Here is an 18,244-nt window from a genome sequence, read left to right on the forward strand (position 1 = left end):
CAAGTGGATTTATCAAGCCCAGGATGGTTGCTTTCTTGTTGCCTGTGATTCTTCCTTCTTTCTTGGTATGGGTATGTTATTGGACTTATTTGGCATCAGTTCCTTATTAAGTCTTTTTAGTGCTTTTGAAGAGGTGACATCCCTAAAAAAAAAATTGTCCTCTGTTGTACCATGGAATAGATGCTGTATGTACAGATGCAATGCGATCTTTCCTCTGCTCCCAGGCTAGTAATCTCCAAGGTGATGTGGAGGCATCACCTCTGTGGTCAGTAGATAGTTATTTCTTTCAGCCCGTTCTATCTTTGGTTTCTTGGAGACTGTCAGCAAGGTATCTGTTTTGGATGATTATTGAGAGGCATGTTTTTGCCCATCATAAAGGAGTCCAGAGCCCCCACACCTAGTGAAGACTATCGAACAGTTATTGGATATCAACATCTTTAAATCTCTGTTGATGTCATTTAGAGCTGCCTCTAGTCTGCTGATTCATGAGGGCTTTCTACCCGTTATTGCTCTTCCCCCTGAATTGCATGGTCACATTATCTAGTATTTTGTAACTCCTATCTGTTCCCTGCAGTTTCTGATTGAACTTTCATTTCCTTCTGATTTGCATGTGACCAATGAACAGCAGCAATCTTTGCACTTTTTGTGTTGAACAAGAAGCAGTTGGTATTGCTGACTCTCTCTTGCTCCCCCACCCCTTGTACAGTATCTGGAAGTGGGAGTGACTGAGGCTGGTTCCCTTTATACCCTCTTGACTTCTAATCTGCTCCAAACATGATCTGAATAGAAATCCTTCTGTGTATGCAGGAAACTTATACTGGCATAATTAAATCATTGTAGAGCCAGCATGGGCCTCTCAGCTGGAAGCCACACACTGCTTTACCATTTGCTGGTAATGTCTAGTAAAGATGGAATTTAAGTGGCACTTTGACATTCAGCCACTGTGCCTTTGAAGGAGTCTCTATAATTGTAGTCGGATACTGTTGTGCAGAAACTTTGAAAGGAGGTGTGACACTGTGCACATAAACACTGCTTTTATACCGTCAGCCTATCTTTACTAGTTCAGATGAATTTTTCTTGTATTTTAAAATATATTTCTTTATCCTTGTCTCTAACAGCGCTTTAGTTCATTTAAAAAAAACAACTTGCAGACTCTACTTTCTTTAAGATTTGAAATACAAATATTCAAATCATGCCAAAGGTGCTGGTTTAGTTTTCATACATCCCAGTTCCTAACATTGTTAGTAAAGTATTGCTCACACAATTCTGTGCTCAGTCAGTTTTGCTTCCTATGCACGTATTTGTATGCGTTCCCTTTCACAAAGCATTGCTTGCCTGTTTTTAAGGAAATCGAACCTTTAAAGCTATGCGTATAAGCAGCGGGCTCGGCACAAGTACAGGAAATTACTTCTAATTCGCTTTCTAAAAATTGATTGGACTTCAAGTTCAGTTCCATAAAGGTTAACACAATGCATGAAGACAGTGAAATGAAGCTGATCTGTTCACATTCCTCTTGTTATGAACTACCCCAATGCGGCAATGTTTGGATGGAAGCATTTTGGGAATGTTTAAATCCAAGAGAAAACATGTTTGAGTGCTTGACTGCTGTGGCCTGTAGGCGGTCGTATGTCTAGTAAGTGCGTAGCCTTGTACATACTTATCTGTTGAAATGGCTGCCTGCCTCCATGTCTTTATTTACATGGTTAAAATAAAAATACTTATGCAACAACACCAGAGAGAAACAGAGCTGTGCTGGGACAGCATGCTAACTCATGCCTGATTTTTGTGTTTTGTCCTTTAGGAGGTTCCAGTTTCAGGTGTCTGTGGAAACGGTTACTAGACTTACCTGGAATCTCATTAGTTTAATTTAAGGTAAGTGATACCTTTTTGACTTCTTTAAGAGCGAAGAAATCTCTAACTGACAGATTCTGCTGAAGAAACAAAGTTCAAACGTGGTGGGCAGAGAAGCTTCCAGCATCTTGATGTGGGTGGAAGGAGAAACCAAAGTTGAAGAAGTTCATCATCACTGCATGTGGGTTTTTCCTCTAGTTACCTAGGGGAAAAAAAATACTGTGAGAACTACTTGTACTTAGCACGAAACAGATGGATTGGATGTGGAGCCCGGTTATGGTATTAAGCTTTTGGCGTCAATCAATATTTACTAATACGTCTGCTGGTTGAGAGTTTTATGCAGTAAATATTACTTGAAACAAAAAGTTAGTCTTAAAGTGATGCTTTCAACTATGGCAATTTGCTGCCTTGGAGAGCTTGAGCTTTCATTTTGAGGTTTGGAAAGTGGACTATTTTAGTATACGATTCACATCACATTTTTACAGGAAAAGAAAGAGTCAGCTGCTAGGATTGACTTGTGCAATAGCAGCCCCTCCTCCCCCCCAGCCCCTGAAAACTTAATGCATCTCAAAGTGTGTAGTAAGAAGCATTTGGTGGAGGTTGGGTTTGTAACAGCTGATAAACCTTCAGCTCCGGTCATTGGTAGAGGATTGGTGAGTAGGTTTTATTTTGGGGGCTGGTACAATTGCATGGTAACTTCACCAGCTATGTTCCCATCTGACCAGCGGCTTCATGATAAGAAGCTTCCTGAAGCAGCTGTGGTTGAACCTTGATGCTTTAGCCGTTTGAATACCTTAGCCCCAGTAAATTACTCCTTTTCTCTTCCTCTTCCTTGGTGTTGGTTTAGTAGCCATACCCTCTGTGCCTAGGAGCTGTTCTTTTCTTTGAGAAGGGAAAGCCATGCTTAGGCTGAGGGAGTTCCTTCCTTCCTCTTGCCTTGGTACCAGAGGAAGACGTGCAGGCTGACTCAGAAGTAGTCCTTCCCGATTCCTTTCTCCTCCTCCTCTTCTACTACAGCAGCTGCAAGAGACACAAGCTCTGAAGAACTAGGGTGAGAGTCATTAAAAAATATCTTTTAGTTGTATTGACTTCTCTGAAGATGAGAAAGCTAAGATAGAGTACAAGAGTTGATGAACAGGACGTAGGTGAGTGACTTTAATTCCTATGAAACCAAGTATTTAAGGTATTTAAAAGAAGCCATTTTAGACAGGCAAATTAATGAATATTAAGCATTTAAAAAGTGGGGTTTAATTTGTATTTCTCTTTGTTTAGTTTCAGCAATTTTGTAAACAATTAGAAAGCTGCTAATACTTTTTTATAGCATTTTAATACTGTAGCGTAATCATTACAGGATAAATTTAAACCAGTTCCTTTTCAATACCTGTAAAACATCATCTTCTCCACAGTGCTGGAGAAACAGCTGAACTGGCAGTTTCCTTTTCTTAGCCATTTGCTTGCTTGGAGAAGTGTTAAAAACGGGCTGAGCTGAGACCTGAGTGCTGCTTAACGATCGCGGTTATGCGTTTGACCTGTAAAAGTTGAGAGATGTGAGCAGCGTTTGCTCAGTTCAGAGTGGCTTTATAATTTAATCGTAAAATTACACTGGAAGAAATCCGCATAATCTTGATAAAGCTTTCCCTCTGATCGGTCAGAGATTTGCCTCTGTGGATCTCTGGAGCTTTATATCGTGGATGCTGTCCCTAGCCTGGTTTCTGCATGGTGCAGATCCTCTGTTTGAACCCTGGCTGGTGACTTGGGACCTGCAAAACAAGTATCTGGCCCCTGCAAACAAAGCCAGATCATCCACATTTCCTCATGTTTAAACACACCTTCTAGAACAGAATTGCAGCCGTGTGGATGCTCTGGGTCTTCCGCTGAACTTTTCAGGGGATGCAGTAATTAAAGCAAACAGACACAGAGTTTGCACAGGATTTTAAAACACCATTCCTCTTCACTTAAATAGTGTGAAAAAGCCAGATAAAATTTATGAGGGGAAAGGATTTTTGTGGGTGATACCTTTCTTTGGACCAACTGCATGATTGAGATTAGATTTAGACAAACTTTTGAATGCAGTGCATTTTTCATCAGGTTGCTGAATGCACTGCGTTTGAAAACTTTTGAATGTAGTGCATTCATTGAAATAATTCTAGGCATTGTCATTTCGTTTTTGGCATTGTCAGTCTTGTCGTTGAGTTTGGGAAGGAAGTTGCTTAAGCACTGGCACATCGTTATTCTTCAGTTAGTATTTCTTACTCAGGTGGCTTCTTATATTAATAGTCAGTTGGCCTCAAATGACCTTGCTGTGTTGAAACATTTCCTGTTTACATAACAAAGGTATTAGGATTATTGTACAAGTATTTTATTTAGATACAAATATACTCCTCAAAGAAAGTACATATGCCCGAAGCTTTATAGATTCAGTTTTTTCATCAAGAGGACATAGGATTTGGAAGTAAAAGGACATCTACAAAACTTTTCTCAACTGTCCATGTTTCTCTTAAAGTTTCACTGGTGAAGGTTTGTGTCTCAGCAAAGAATCATTTTCTTTGTTTAGAATTCTTTTTGGGAGGGTTTAAAATGAAAGTGTGTGTGTGTGACAGGGTATGGCCATGGGAATGGCCTACTTTTTGCTGTGTAGTTAATGGCTCTTGACAACACGGGGGTGTGTGTGTGTATGTATGTGTATATATGTATGTATTGTATTATATGTTATATGTGTGTGTATAATCTTAGCATTCCTAGAAAGCATGGTGCTTGCACTCTCCTCTATCAACAGTCAAAGGCTACGGTCTTTCAAAATAGCTGGTGTAGACAGACAGTAGAATTTCTCGTTATTCCTTTAAAATGCAATGAAAGCAAAGCAAATTCATCATAGCTCAACATCATAAGAATAAATCGTTGATATTATCGATCACAGGTTTTGCATCATACTGAGGTTTATCCTTCCTATGGCTCAGAGTGCAAACAGTGTGTTCTATGGCAAGATTTCTCAGATGTGGATTCTGAGCTCATATATTGGATGGCTATTTATCCACTCTCACCAATAATATATTCACTTCCAGGAGGTTTTCTTTTTTCAAAGACCCTTAGGCTGGATTAACCCTTTAGTGGGCTCCAGGCAAACAAGCTCGTGGGCCTCTACTTAATATTTCTTTATACTTAATATTTATATCTACTTAATATTTCTTTATATTCCTTTTTTCACTCAGTAATTATAATGTGTAAAATAACTACAACTGGGCCCTTCTTCACTTAGGGCCGGCCCTAGTTTGCCTATGTGTTAATCCAGCCCTGAAGACCCTTTCAGGTTTCTACTGTTGGGTTCTGTTGAACTTGGAAGGAACTGAACTAGGCAAGTGGAAAGGTATCGATATGGGTGTTAATAATGAGGCAGGTTGCTAAAGCAGAACAGTCTTGTTTGGAGAATAGGTCCCTTCCAGCAGACTCGCAGTACTTGGTTTTGACAAACAGAGATGCACCCTTGTTTGGCCTGTCTGACTCACTTCAGCAGGAAATGAATCACTTAAATCCTTGTGGGTAAACTTTCTTCTCGTCAGAAGATTGCTGGCTGCTTCCCCTCCCCCCTGCATTGAACCATGTTCTCTAGGAAAACATCCATAGATAAAAGAGAATCTGGTTGCCCCTTCTAGCTTTTGTTATTAGGCAGGATAATTTTTTTCAGCATCATCAATTATGTGGAAACAGTGCATGACTTATCTTGTGAGTTTGCACTTGTACCACTTCCCTTTCTACTGTACTTATTGATATCAGGCCAGTACTTGTGATGTGCTTGTGAGTTCTTTTGAAGTGATTCTGAATTTCTGTATTTGGTAAATCAGGGATGAGGAGCAGATTAAAAGGGAGAGAGCTTCAATTCATCTGAGTGTCATAGTAATAACAATTAGCAATGCTGGGAAAAGAGATACAAGCCATGTGTGGCATTTCCCAGTAGCTGTGTATGCTTATAAAATTGCTCCTAGAAATGTCTTATTCCAGATGGACCATTCTTGCAGATAGAATTAGTGCTATAAAACAAACTAAAGGCAAAATCTTCAAATTCAGGTTCTGAAAGTTAAAGTGATTGTTATGGGGTGCTGAGCATCAGTGCTACTTTCACCCTAACCTTTCAATTTAGCAAAAAGTAGCATTTTGTCCAGGAGTCTGGGCCCTGATAATTGATCTGTTCATTTTTCTAGCATATGTTCTTGTAGAATCATAGAAAAGCAGGACTGGAAGGGACCTCAGGTCGCATGGTCATCTGGTCCAACTCCCTGCTCGAGGCAGGCTCATTCCTGTCTAAACTATCCTGGACAAGTGTTTGTTTAGCCTATTCCAAATAAAACTGCACGAACAACCCTCACACAGCTACTAGGCACAGAGCCTGAAAACATCAGTAAACACCCTAACTTGCCCAGGTTAAGCAGAGGGACAAGGGCACTGTCAGCCTTCTGCCATTACCAGGACAGGATGTGGTTTGTGGATAAATATTTGAGAGATTCAAGGAAGAGGACCATGCCTGCTAGAGGAAAGCAGAACCCGCCCTCCAAGTCCATGCCAGTCTCACTGCTTTAAATATGAGATGAAGCACAAGGCTTATTTGAAATGTGAAAAACGGTATTGCAGGAAACCTTTGCTGTCCAGTTCACAAAGGTTTATTAACTAATAAATATTTATGCTCCAGCCTACAAGCGTAAGGAAAAGCCACCATTGTTCATCTGCTTTTGGATCTAATGGGCAAATAGGGGTATGGACAATGCTGTCCTTTGAGTTAGCAGTGGACTGATGCAGCTACAAAGCTGTTATTTTCTGGCTGTGATCTGGCGTTGAGATTAAGATACTGTTGAATTTATCTGTTTTTAAATGCTGTATGACTAGAATTAAGCATACTGGAAAGGTAGTTCCTCTGGGAGGGAGAGCATATTTGAATATTGTAAGTGAAAGTAACTAAATTATAACTTATTGTTTCAATGCTGTTGGGGAAAAGGAAGCAAAGCTGTTGCTGAAAATGTAATAGTTAGCTATATGTACTGGCCGCAGCTGAGCCTTTGCCACCGAGATAATATGGTGGCAGTATTCTGTACTTCGCTGTTTCTTAAATAACTCAGAGTTTGTGGTCTTTGAGCTGGTGTTGTCTATATTCTTTTTCTCTAAATACCTGTTTTATGAAAATGCATACCAAGAGGGTGGGTGGGTTGGTTGGTTGGTTCTTTAAAGGGTCCTTGATTTCTTTTAACAGGGAAATTTGATGATTTTTACTTTCATAACGTACATTGGGGACCGGCTAATTTATACCAGGAGCAATTCTGCCACTAACTTTTATTTATGGAAAAGTTAGGCCAAGCTTCTTTCTCCCAGGAGTGATACCTAATTGTGTCTGCGCTTTTATTGTTTCATTTTCCTCTAACAATTCTAGCATTTCAGAGTTTTTTTTTGCTTTGTATTTTAAATCAGCTTGTTTATGGACAGACTTTATTTCATGTTTCTCCATACTCCATGGTCACTTGTGGCCAACAATACCAGCACTTCCTCATGCAGCACACTGTTTTGGAGATGATTTAATTTAGTACTCTGACTTTGTCTTCTCTACATTATTACTCTAGGTTAGCTAGCATTCTGTGCATAGTGTGCCCCCAGTGCAAGGTCCCCACTTCCTCAGGTCTGATGCATGGGGGTATATACACAGTGTTGTAGTAACCGTGAGCTGGACTGTGCTTCTAGCAGAATATCCACGGATTCTTAATAATGTATTAAGCTGGGCCTCTGCATTTGGAGCGGGTTATGGAAGAACTTGTCTGTCTTTCCTAATTTCTTGTGCAGAAATTACTTTCTCCCACAAAATCAGTGGAATGAACCGCTAGACTACACCATCTTGCCTTTAGCTGTGCAAAATTACATTCAGTCACTATACTGCAGTTATCTAACATGTCACTAAAACTCCTTCTGCAGGTGCTTGCGGGTCAGGTGAAGGCTTCACAATCCTGAGCTGTGGAGGACAGGCTGGGTGACTGCACATGAGCTTGGGTAACTAAAGGCAAGATGGTGTATGCCACCATGTATATTGGGGCCTCTTTTGCAATTCCTTGTGAAGAAAAAGCTTTTTTGAGGAGATTGCCCAGTAGTTGTGCTGGTTCATAGACAAGGAGGAGGCAGCCAGAGTACACCTGAGATAACTGGGTCTGATTCCAAGACAGCACAGGAAGTAAGGGATGTCTTGTGTGCCCACATCCATCCTTTGCAGTGGGAATTGATGTGACCTTAATGTTGTGGTAACGTTGGAGTACTGTTGGTGTGCTGCTAAGGTTGAACAGAGTGCATGCCCCCCCAATTCAGGAGTCATCTCTATGTATATTTATCCTGAGACGTCGTTAATAGCCTTTATTTGAAATTGATGACTCCTTATTTGTAAAATACTTGCACACCAAGTTATTGATTGTACAGCAAAACTTAATCTAGAGTTAGCAGCACCACACGGGGAAAAATATAAACCCTTGATAAAAGCCACAAAAGAAAATCAGTCTCATGAAATGTTGGAATCGGTCCTTCAATTTTAAACTTTGTCCCCTTTGCACATGGCTAGAATGAGAAGCAAAGCCTTGCGGTGTGCACTGTGTACAGTTTCTGCTGTGTGCTTATTGAATGATTTGGTCTCCACGTAGATATGCCCACTGCCTGCATGCTGTGGTAGTATGGAAAAGAGCCCATAGTGCAGGGTGGAATGAGTGGTGCATTGCTCACAGCCTGCCAGCCATCATGTTAAGTAACTGCTTCATCACTCCTGTTGATTTAAAACAAAATTGTTGCTGTTGTCACTGAAGCTCAGTAGCATAAATAGAGCAGGATAAGCCAGATACCTGCCCTGGGTGCCAAAATACCCCCTCCACCTCCTGCCAGGAGTCTTTGGTATGGTGGAGGAAGCCTGGCCAGAGGAGCTGGGCAGTGGAGCATTGCACTAAGCCATGTATCTGGGGCCTGGGGGTGAGTGGGGCAAGCAGAACGTAATTCCACCCCCCCGGTGTCTACTGTGGTCAGCATGCCAATGTACCCCTCTTCCCCCCTTGCCACTATAGGTGCTCAGTAGGCTTGTTACAGCTCTGCTGAAGTTCATTCTCTTGTTCCCACGTGGTGTGGTCATGGACAATATGATCTAATAACTTCAGCTCCTCTTATCTGCCTGTTGGGCTCGCCTGGCATGCTATTTTGTGTGGTCCATCTGAAACATGAAGCTGTGTTATCAAGGGGAACATTCGTGTATTTTTTTTTCCAGAAAACTGAGTTGGTTGGAAATGCAGCTGAAATCTGTTTCCCTTTAGTGATAGGGAGGGTTGGCATCCTCTTCTGGTCTCTGCTTTGAGCAGTTACATTATATCCTGATTTCTCATAAATTCCGTATTGTTTGATCCTGGCTTGCTCTAGCAGCCTATGAGTGACACTGTAGCTGTAAATGAATCTGCAATTGGATTACACTTGGTATACGAGCTGATTGATAGAAACATTAATTCTGAAAGCCGGGCTGGTGATGTAGTGTATGAAATATCCTGCACAGGATGTGGGAAATTTGCCAACTGATAGCCATGGTTTGACTCTCTGTTAGCTCGCTTTTGCAGAAGCTACCTTTAACTTTGTAATGCTAGGTAGTACAGCAGAGGAAAAGGGAATCCAGCCTTTTATGTTTGCAGAAGGGAGAGTCCAGCTCTTTATGCTTGGAGCTGGGCTAGGTAACTCTTGAGGTCTTTTCCAGCCCTGCAGTTGTTACACAAGGATTTTAAAGAGCACCCCATGCTAAAAATCATAGTTCCACTTTCCAGCAAAATTGATCAGCACAGGATGCTTTTGGCACTGGGAGCACAAATGGTTAAAAGTGCTGTTTTTAATCCAGGGGATTACCTTTCTTCATAGCCTTCCAAGCAAAACCTCTCGAGGGAATCCTGCCTGGTTGGAATACATAACAGATGGCTGGTGAGTGTGTTGGATGTCACTCCTCTTTAAAGATACAGAGCTTGTCTTAATATTGTTAATCAAAACTACTAGAAAGAGAAGATTCAGTAGATGATACACTTCTCTTTTTATTGTGACCTACCATTTGGGGATTCCAGTCTTTGAAGTGTGGGGACAGAATAAGGGAGGCATCAAAAATTATATTTAAAATCATGAGACTTTGACTTGGTACAGACCCACCTCATATATGGGGAGGGAGCAAATGATCAAATCTTTTTCATGCTTCTCCATGCCCACCTATCAGTGGAAACAGATCTAGAGTTCGTCATGAAGCCCACCAGCATACACCATTGCTAAGCCACACCAGATTGATATCACTATCTATCTTGCATTGGTTAGTCAACTGAGAAGTGTGTCTGCTAGTGTTTGATATCTGATGAATCTCAAGAAGCTACATTAGTTATTCCTCTCGTATAGACAGGAAAAGTAATAGACTTGTTTTCCAGTCTTGTTCAGCCATCCTATATTTCAGCTGTTAAGATGTGTAGCACACCACGATTCATAATGAATGGATTGTAATGTAAAGAGCATCGTCTGTAGCGTAATTCTGCTGCTGGTTCTCTCCGGTGGTGCTCATAAGGGACTCTTGCTGATGTCAATAATGCTGTGTGCAGCAAGGGTGAACCTTTAATATTTTAGTACTCAGTCTCTGAAGCCTACATTGACCTTTTTTAATTTCTAGCCCGAGGAAGAAAGAGGTTCTTTTGTTTCTTTTCCTGGATTCAAAGTTTTTTGTCTCTGATCATGGTGTTTGTTTCTAGGAGCTTATCTTTGTAGTTTTTGTCCTGGAGGTAAGAATTTCATGGTGTTTCTAAATGAACTTGCTTTGGTCACAGCATTCAGTGACCACTGCTACCAGTTATGCAGTGAATCCTACTGAGAATCTGGCCTGGCTGTCAGTAACCTGCTTCCTGGGCTGCAGAACGAGCGCCTGAGCCCTGAGCTTCTTGCTCCGCTTGCTGCCGCAACCCCAGCCAGGGTGATTGCCCCTCAGTGGGGGATAGGAAGACTTATGCAGAACTTTCCAATTTAGGCAAAGGAGACAATTTCATCTGGGGAATATTTTTCTGGTAGGTTAAGCCCTTCTTGCAGTGAAAACCTTTGCTGTGTCTGAGATATTTAAAATTTCTTTTATGCAGCATAAAAAAAAATATTGCTTTATAAGCAGTCCCCAGTCAGGGACATGTTGCGGTTTCCCATAACCTTTGCATGCTATGCCTTGCGGCACATTAACCTCCATGACAACATTAGCAGATGGCTCTTGAAAATGCCCCAAAAGTTGTTTTTTGGCTTTCCATGTTTTCAGGCTTATCGGAGGTCCCTTTTATTGGAGCTGTTCATTTGTCAAATCTGGAGTTCTGTTTCATTCACTACTTCATCAAAGAGCCAAGCAAGTTTTCCTCAGGCTTTCCAAAGGAGTTTATCAGCAAAGGCAAGGCAAAGCATGGAAAGGTCCTTGCCAAGTCTCTGCATATCAACAAGGTCTCTTTGGAAGTGCAAGTCATCAGTTTGTATAAAACCATGGACCTGTGCAGTGTTTGCTGCCCTGGATTTATTCTGTGAACTTTCACTGTATCCCAACTAAAGTTGGTCTTTTAGTATAAGTACTCTGTTGCATGTTTAGGCCTAATTGCTTCACATATAATGCATATATTAAGCGCTGGGTAGATAAAGCCACTGCGAACATTTGCAACAGATGAGAAAGGGCTTATCTGGAATGGCTCTTATTTGCATAATTTCATTTATGTAGCACAGCTGTAGCTTGTTCCATATCCATGGTGGCCCTAAAAAAAGGGTATCCTTTTGTGAATGCCGTTGCATTATAGGTAGCTTCTGATGGGCAGATGGGTTAGCAGAATACTATGATAGAACTTAATTTGAATCACTTGCCTGAATAACTGGGTACAGACTCAGGCCATTTCCAGGTTTCTAGTTCATTAGTGGAATGCACCTCCTGTTAAAATAGGAATCCATAACCTCATATCAGAGTAGAGTGCTGTTACCGAAACTTGGCTGTTTAAAAGGCAAGGCTTGTTCCCATTTCTAGCTGAGAGTTCACTTAACCCACTGTCATGGCTCAACATTGATTTTTGAATTGGATATTAGGGATCTCTTCATTAAAGTAAACTTACAGGGTCAAGTCATTGCTGGGGCGACTTCTTTGAGTTCTTCGGTGTTACCAGGAATGAGTTTGACCCACCGAATCTGAGAAGTGGGTTGAGCCTTCACATTTGAAGAAGATGGCCTTGGTTTAGATTTGTATCTTAAATATTGTAGGACTTTCTCATCTCTTTTTTGCTTCTGATGCAATTGAATTAATACAGAATTGACTATAGTGTTGAGTTCAGATGCTGTTTCAACACACATCATTTGGAATGAAAAACCAGTAAAACTGTCCTTCGCACTCCTTTTTCCCTTTATTTTTGTACTCCGTGCATCTTAACTGGAAGTATGCATGAAGAGAAGATTTTTGCAGCATGCTTTTATGTTGGTTGATATAACTGTGTGGTCTTGTGTCTTCTTTGATAGCTTGAACTGAGTTGAGAGTGTCCCCTGCAAGGCATTACTGGCTTAAGAGCAGTGTGTGGTTTGCAGGTATGAGAGTTTCTCTGCTGTGTCGGCAGGCTTGGGTGATTGAATCTGTGGAGTGGAACTGCACCAGTTCCTTTTTTGTAGACTTATCCTTGAGAACCAGGTGGTGAAAGATGCAGCTTTTCAGAATACGTTGTTTTTATGTACTCCTTTGAAAGCTGAAGTTACTCAATGTGTGATCGAAGGTGAAGGATTAATTTAGAAGATGGGTCTGCCACTTTAAATTCCTTTTTTCAAAGGCTATTTAATCTGCTTCAGGCTAGCTATAATGACATAATCCAGAAATAGCCAACAGTCTTTCTCTTCTGTGCTCATCCTTGTTGCTGTACTACAGCTAAAGAATGGCAAATGCTAATCTCCTGTTGTTAGATGCGATGTAATATTTGCCAATGGTTTGCCGTGTGGGAGAGCCGTGGACCTTTTCGTATTTGAATTTGGGCTGAGGAGTTCATTCATATTCAAGTATTTTGCTTCAGCTAATGTGTGTAAATGTTTTGGCCCTGTAAGTTAAACTCTTAGAAGAAAGACTGCCTCTGACCTAGATGCTCAGGCAGTCTGTAGCCTTTGTTTCCCTCCAGTCCCTTCCAAAATCATTTATAGAAGATAGCCTTTAAAAAAAAATCTCCCATCATTGCTGGTGAATTTATCTGAAGCAGATAATTTGAGAATGGAAAGCAGCTTGGTTGCACTGTGTTTTAGTGCTTAAATAAACTAGCAGGTGGTTACTGTTATCCTCTAATTGCCAACACATTAGCTGTTTAAAACTCTTTACCTCTGTTCTGTATGGCCATTGTGATCCACGAACACCGGCCGTTTTCTAACAACAGCACTTGTGGAAGGGGTTTCTTTTTTTCCGTGCTCCAAGGCAGGCACTGTTACCAACTCAAACGTGCTTTGCCACAGGCTTGGGGAACTGCTGCCACATCCACCAAGCTTCTCCTTTGCAGACTGTTGCCCCACAAGGACCATGGCCTAAGGAACAGGTGCCTGCTGATGCAGATATTTGGTGCTTTTCGGAGGCTGTTGTAGGAAAGCTCAGTCACCGAATCTTAATGCCAGGCATTAACTGATTCCTACTTTATTATTTAAAATAAAAACCCATGAGTGAACTCATCTCATGGTGTAGCTAGAGAAGCCTGCTTTACCCTCCCAAATACAGGTAAGGCTGATGGAAGCTGTCACTTCAGACTTCCTTCATAGCAGCTGCTTGCTTCTTGGCTTGCTACGTCCTCTAAGCTTGTTCGTGGTGCTACCCTCCCAGGAGTCTTGACTCCTACAGTCTCCTGGGGACTAATTTTTGACATCCTAAGAGCTTTTCCTTGTTGTGTTTAGGGGGCACTCCAGGGGAAGGGGGTGGTATGAAACATTTCCAGGGGGCAAGCCTCGGTTTGCTGTTCTGACGGTCCGTTCCTTGAGGTTTTTTTCCCAGGTCCAAGTGCTTTATTGGCATTGTATTGCCTAGATTTATCCTGAAAGTTTTTGGGTATTTTCACTGACAGTATACACCTGAAAGAGCCATGAAATTGTGGCAAACTGTTTGAAATGCTAGATTTTTTTTCCAAACCCAGCTACACCTTTTTTAAAGAAAAAAAGTGAAAGTTCATACCTAAGCTCTTTGGCTGGATTGAAGATTTATTGTTCATGGGAGCTGGAGGTCTGCACTCTGTTCTGTTTTATAGGCGTTTTTTGATTTCTATTTGAGATGGGGATTCTAAAGATCTCTATATCCTATTGTCTGATGGGTGTTTCTTTTACACAGATTAGCTCAAGATGGCAGACCAGAGGCAGCGCTCGCTGTCTACCTCTGGGGAATCATTATACCACGTCCTAGGACTGGACAAGAATGCCACTTCTGATGATATCAAAAAGTCATACAGGTAAGATTTAAAACTCTGATACCTGATGTTTCACACAGTATTTTTGCTATGTCTTTTTTGATCCATTCAGTGTCATGAAGTCTAAAGTTAGATTTTTCTAGACTCTTTACAAGCAAAACTTTTTGCATTGAAGACAGCTGGTTTGAGAATTTAATTCTTGCCGTGTCTAGTACCTAAATGTGACCAAATGTTCAGGGTAATGTGGTTGGATTTAAACTCTTAGTTTAAGGTATTCTGCAGTAGTTTGCCAACTCAAAAAAAACCATACTGGTATAATGACCCTTCCCGGCACCTCACGTCTAGTTCCTAGAGCCTAGAATATGCTGATAAAAGACACATCGTGGTGCACCTTAACAAATTCAGTATTTGGAAATCAGTTTAAATTTCCCTCTGAGATGCTGTTTTTTAAAATACAGATTTGACTTTTAGAAAATCAAATTTACTTGCAACTGCTTTGCATTGTCCAACTTTAAGTATTTTTGGGGAAAACCACAATACCGTTGGTATGTATAATTTCTACTCTACAATAGCAGTTCAGTCTATTTCTGACAAATGGCAGTGGATGTAACATTACACTAGGGGTCAGTAGTAGTCTTTACTTGAGGATATTTCTGTAACAAGGTAGTTTTTCCCTTTCTTTTTTCTTTTCAAAAGGACAGAGTGATTGAGTTTTAATGCAGGTCATCTTTATAGTCCTGATCATGTTGACATGAGAATAAAACCTGTACAAAAGATTAGATAAAATCTAGTTTCGTTTAAAAGTTTTTGGCAGTGAGTTATCAGCATAACACGTGAATGCAGCTTTGCTATTTTTCTCCATAAGGTAAATGTACTTTCTTAGAGCATTCCCCTAATTAAAATCTGGGGCTGACTTTCTGTTTTGGTTTCACTACCATTCACAAGGCCTGGAACTTGTTGTGCTCTTTGATACACATTGCCTGCATTGGCTGCTTCCTGCAGACAGAGTGAAACCCTTCTTCCCCCATCCCTCTGGCACCTCTCAACCTAAGCAGCACCTGCAGCATGTGCCCTGCTTGGCCTCCCCAAGTTATGCTACCATAAATCGCTGGAACAGATGAGCTAATAGGAAAGCTTCCACTATTTTTGAACAGGGATCTTGAGAGTCAACTCCAGCAGTGTGGAAACAGGTCCTTGAGCTAGGCTTGCTAGTGGGAATGGCCTTTTGTTATTATTTAAGTGAATGTCAACAAGGAAATGGAAAAGTAGAGATAAGGGAAGCCCCAGCTGCATAAAATCTCTTATCTGAGACTGAAGGGTCTGTCTCATTGAATAGACGGGGGGTGTCGGATGTCCTGCGGGCTGGATCCTGCTGACAGAACCATTCTATCTGGCTTGCTGGACTATGGGTTGGGCCACTGGAAATTTGGGGTGTGTGGCTGGGGGGGTTGGGACTGGTCTGCCACAGAATCCAGTGGACACGGTGATTGGCAGCAGGAGGGTGAGCGAGGGCCAACACAGCCCCAGTTGCCCTCCATCCATGTCACCTATTTCAACAGACATGGCCCTACTTCCTTGGCTGTCAGCCTCGCTGCTGCATGCCCTGTACTGGAGCTAGAGCTGTCAGTGCAGCGCAAGATGTGCTGGTTGTGGCAGCTTTGACTCCAACATGGGGCATTTGGCACAAGCTGCTCCACATGTCTTGGGTCAGAGCCAGAGTTGTTGCCATCACTGCTGCTGCATGCCCTGGGCTGGATCCTGCCCTTAAGGAGCCCCGTGGTCCAGATCCACCTTGGTGAGCTTGATACCCCTTTAACCAACAGACAGGCCATCTACCTACAGTACTGAGATGAACTAGATCAAAAAAGCTCATCCCAGAATATAAGGTAGTGCCTTTCTTTCTTCCCTCCTGCTTCACAGGAAACTTGCACTGAAATATCATCCTGATAAGAACCCAGATAATCCAGAGGCTGCAGAAAAATTTAAAGAGATCAACAATGCTCATGCAATATTGACTGATGCCACAAAACGAAACATATATGACAAGTACGGCTCCTTGGGTCTGTATGTAGCGGAGCAGTTTGGAGAGGAGAATGTGAACACATACTTCGTCCTGTCCAGCTGGTGGGCAAAGGTAAGTGAACTAAAGCTCTGATTCTGCTGCACCTAGTCATTTTTGATGTGACGGCAGCGGAGCTGAATATCATCAGTGTACTAAATGGCACAGCACCTCGTGCCTTCTTACAAACTCTCCTACGTGGCCGTGTACGTGCAGTGAATGCGAGTTTGTAAAAGCTTTGTGGAGGGTATGTGGGAACAGGATGTGCCAGAACTCATAACTCTTTACTGGAGTTATGTTTATACTGCTGCACTCTGTTGTTTTCCCGGGATGCAAACGTGGGATTTTACCACCTTTGAGGCTGGAGAGTTTAGAAGAAAGTGAGTAATCCAAACTCTGTAAATCACTTGTGCTTTGGGGGAAGGATGATTTTTAAATTGTACGTAAATATGTCATGAGTAACTTGAATTACTTAGGAGTTGTGCTGCTGTCTAAAGTATGACACCATAATTACCTGAGCTCATGCTGACATTATTTACCTTCATTTTATGACTGATTCAGACTCTTCCCCAGTCCCGATGATTCAGCCGTAGGCATATATGCCTTGTTAGTTGGCAGCACCTCTTCCATCTCCTTATTTCTTTGGAGGACGAAAATAGTTATTACTGTGATATATCAGCTAATTGTCTAACTAAAACCCCCCCCACAAAAAACAACTTCCAGCATAGCTATGAAAAAATCATTCCATTTTGCTGCTGGTAGGTGCTGGTATGAACAGCACAGGCCTTGGGTGAGAGTGAGCAAAGTCTATAATCCACAATATAACTGAAACTCAGATATACCTGGTCTGGGATCCTTAGTAGGTACTTGGTGGCTGGAGCCCTGGTGCCATAGCCAGACCACTGCCTGTAACAGAGCTAGGTAAAGTGACCCCAGGGTTGTCTTCATGAGCAGCAGTCACACCGTCTGGATTGCAGTATAGATGCTCCTTCAACTCTTCCTTTTTTGAAGGATGCAGCTCAAATGGTAGGTTGCAGTACCCCAAGTTTTCAGCAGTTTTATTAGGAGGAAATTAGCAACTCTAAGCAAGATGTTCCTAACTTTAAGTTGTTTTGTTCCTTCCCTTTGTGTCCTGGCCACAGGCTTTCTCCCAAAAGATCTGTTTAAGTAGGTGGGCCTCTAGAGAATACTGTTTTTCTGGCTACTTTTTTTTTTTTTTTCATGCTAGTGTTCACACTGGGAACAGATGTTAAAGGCTGCTGTCTTAGTAGGGAAATAATGCATTGCATATTCATATTTCTTATTAATTTTGTTTCAGTGATGCTCTCTATGTCCAAAGCAGCCTGCCATCTATTTAATGACTAACCTGTTTTAAACAGCTGTCTTCTGTGGTAATGGGAGGTCTGGGTTAGGTGATGGGAATCATCCCGTTTAACAAAAAGATGCAATTTATATGCGTGTATCTCTCCCTTCCTTCCCTACAGGCACTGTTCGTGTTCTGTGGGCTCATCACAGGCTGTTACTGCTGTTGCTGTCTGTGTTGCTGCTGTAACTGTTGCTGTGGGAAGTGTAAACCTAAACCTCCTGAAGGCGAAGAACAGGATTTTTATGTCTCCCCAGAAGATTTGGAGGCACAATTACAGTCAGACGAAAGGGGTAGGTGGAAAAGTCATAGGGCTGTTTAGGATAGCCAGTAACTCTTTAAGTGTTCGACATAGCTTATAAGCCAGTAGTGTATTGAATACAATGTCTAGTTTTAGAGACCAGCAAAACCTGTAGTTGGCGGGGAAGAGGAGATATTTGATACGAATTACTGATTTTTCCCATGATAAGGGTACATGTGTTGCAGGTGTACACACACTAAAAGGTAGCCATTGTTTAGGGGCAATATTGAACTGTGTGGGGTGGAGGA

At 41.7% G+C, this 18,244-nt stretch overlaps 1 protein-coding gene across 7 annotated transcripts in view; it reads left to right on the plus strand.

Moving 5' to 3' along the window:
• DNAJC5 (DnaJ heat shock protein family (Hsp40) member C5) overlaps positions 1-18,244 on the plus strand; it is a 41,337-nt gene that overhangs the window by 14,825 nt on the left and 8,268 nt on the right. For 2 of the 7 annotated variants that reach the window (XM_014609681.3, XM_059713177.1), the window contains 4 exons: positions 1,802-1,872; positions 14,198-14,315; positions 16,194-16,407; positions 17,817-17,988. In XM_014609681.3, coding sequence (XP_014465167.1) covers positions 14,209-14,315; positions 16,194-16,407; positions 17,817-17,988 — 493 coding nt within the window. In that variant the 5' untranslated portion in view covers positions 1,802-1,872; positions 14,198-14,208. Of the gene's footprint in view, positions 1-1,801; positions 1,873-2,902; positions 2,997-7,797; positions 7,873-9,496; positions 9,808-14,197; positions 14,316-16,193; positions 16,408-17,816; positions 17,989-18,244 lie in introns of those variants that run through there. The other 5 variants (XM_019495231.2, XM_059713178.1, XM_014609682.3 and 2 more) reach the window with 5 other exon arrangements.

This window comes from Alligator mississippiensis, chromosome 9 (assembly GCF_030867095.1).
Source record: "Alligator mississippiensis isolate rAllMis1 chromosome 9, rAllMis1, whole genome shotgun sequence".
In the NCBI taxonomy this organism is placed as follows: domain Eukaryota; kingdom Metazoa; phylum Chordata; order Crocodylia; family Alligatoridae; genus Alligator; species Alligator mississippiensis.